The 1,756-nt window shown below is 64.0% G+C and overlaps 1 protein-coding gene across 1 annotated transcript in view; it reads right to left on the reverse strand.

The window, feature by feature from the left end:
• Positions 1-468: 468 nt before the first annotated feature.
• Positions 469-1,756, reverse strand: part of ANKRD24 (ankyrin repeat domain 24) — an 8,740-nt gene continuing 7,452 nt past the window's right edge. The window contains 4 exon segments of the mRNA XM_009880893.1: positions 469-546; positions 748-818; positions 908-1,049; positions 1,093-1,168. Coding sequence (XP_009879195.1) covers positions 469-546; positions 748-818; positions 908-1,049; positions 1,093-1,168 — 367 coding nt within the window.

A 1,756-nucleotide genomic window follows, 5' to 3' on the forward strand; every position in this document is an offset into this window, starting at 1 on the left:
CCCCGGGGCCTGTGCCTGCCCCGGACCCGCAGGAAAGCGGTTCCAGCTCTGGCCAAGAGGGTTTCAACCCTTCCCACGCCACCACCTCGCTTCCTTCATGGTCACCCGCTCCCATCTGGGGACATCGGGGCTGGAGGAGATGACAGCACCGATCCCCTACCGTCCCCAGCTCCACCAACCTCCCCCACAGCCCCCAGCACCCTATGCCCACCCTTGTCCCCCCCCAGCGATGAGCCACCCCGTTGGCGTGAGTATAAATACTTTATTGCTGTTGTGCTGGAGTGCGTGGGGCAGCAGGGGGGTGGCACAGACCCCCAGGGCCGGGGGGGTGGGGGGTGCAATGTGCTGGTGACAGGGTGCTGGCCGGAGACGCAAAGGGGCACAGAGGGTGCGATCACAGGCCTGGCCCCCCAGCCATGTCACCAGCCGTGCCACCGACCCCTGTGGCACTGCCGTGCTGGCAGGGGCTCATCTGCCCTGCTCCTGCAGCCGCTGCATCTTCAGGATCTGGCACAGGATTCTCTGCACGTCCTCGTCCATGTGGCCCTGGGGTGGAGGGGACATTGGTGGGGACATCAGAGGGGACATCGGGGAGTCTGTGTGCATGGCCCAATCACCCCTGGGTTGGCATTCCCTGGATGCAGCCCCTTGCTGCCCCCCACCAGCACACAGGCATCGACGCATGGCTGGCTGGTGCCCCGGTCCCCCATACCAGTGTCCCCAGTTCGCCCACAACCACGTCCCCACCTCACCTGCACTGCATAGAGCAGATGGCTCCGGTACAGTGTCACCACCTTGCTGTGCCGCATTTCTGTCTCCTGCAAGACAGTGAGTGGGTTTGAGCATGGGACCGGGGGCTTGTAGAAGCCCAGAACCCCCCAGGTGATGGCCACAAGCCCCAAGGTACCCACCGTCAGCTTCTCCTCCAGCGCACGGATCCTGGCCTGGAGAGCGGCAGTGTCGGGGGGTGACTGCGGTGGCCCCCGGGACTCAGGGAGGGCATTTAGGGCTTCCTTCAGCCTGAAGACCTCCTTAGAGAGCTCAGTGATCTGCACAGCGCACAGAGGTTACAGGAACCCAGGGACCCCTCACCCCCAACTCCTCGGAGGTCCACCCATGGCCGTGCCCGTGTGCGAGCGTGCATGTATGTGCAGGTCTGTGGAAGTGTCTGCAAGCACATGTGCTTGGGTGTGCACGTGCATGTACATGTATGCACGTGTATGTAGGTGGGTAGGGAGGGTGCCAGGGGGATGGGGACAGTCTGTTTCCAGTGGTGCCCAGTGACAGGACAAGAGGGAACGGGCACAAACGTGACCATCAGCAGTTCCATCTCCACCTGAGGAGGGCCTTCTCTGCTGTGAGGGCGGCAGAGCAGTGGCACAGGCTGCCCAGAGAGGTGGGGGAGTCTCCCCCTCTGGAGCCATCCCAAACCCGCCTGGATGCCGTCCTGTGCCACTGCTGGAGGTGCCCCTGCTCTGGTGGGGGGTGGCACTGGGGGAGCTCCAGAGGGCCCTTCCCACCCCCACCAGTCTGGGATTCTGTGATCCTGTGATGTAACGTACATGTGTGCACGCATCTGTGTACACACATGTGCATGTTTGCGATCCCATCTCCCCTGCGACCCGGCCAGCTCAACCCACCCAAGCAGCGCCCAGGCCACCATCTCCCCTCCCAGGAGCCCCTCGCCACCCCCTGACACCTCTTCCCTGTCCCCTCCCTTCCTGTCCCTGTCTCTGACCAGCCGTGCTGAGTCCTC

Source organism: Charadrius vociferus, unplaced genomic scaffold, assembly GCF_000708025.1.
Source record: "Charadrius vociferus isolate BGI_N301 unplaced genomic scaffold, ASM70802v2 scaffold2003, whole genome shotgun sequence".
In the NCBI taxonomy this organism is placed as follows: domain Eukaryota; kingdom Metazoa; phylum Chordata; class Aves; order Charadriiformes; family Charadriidae; genus Charadrius; species Charadrius vociferus.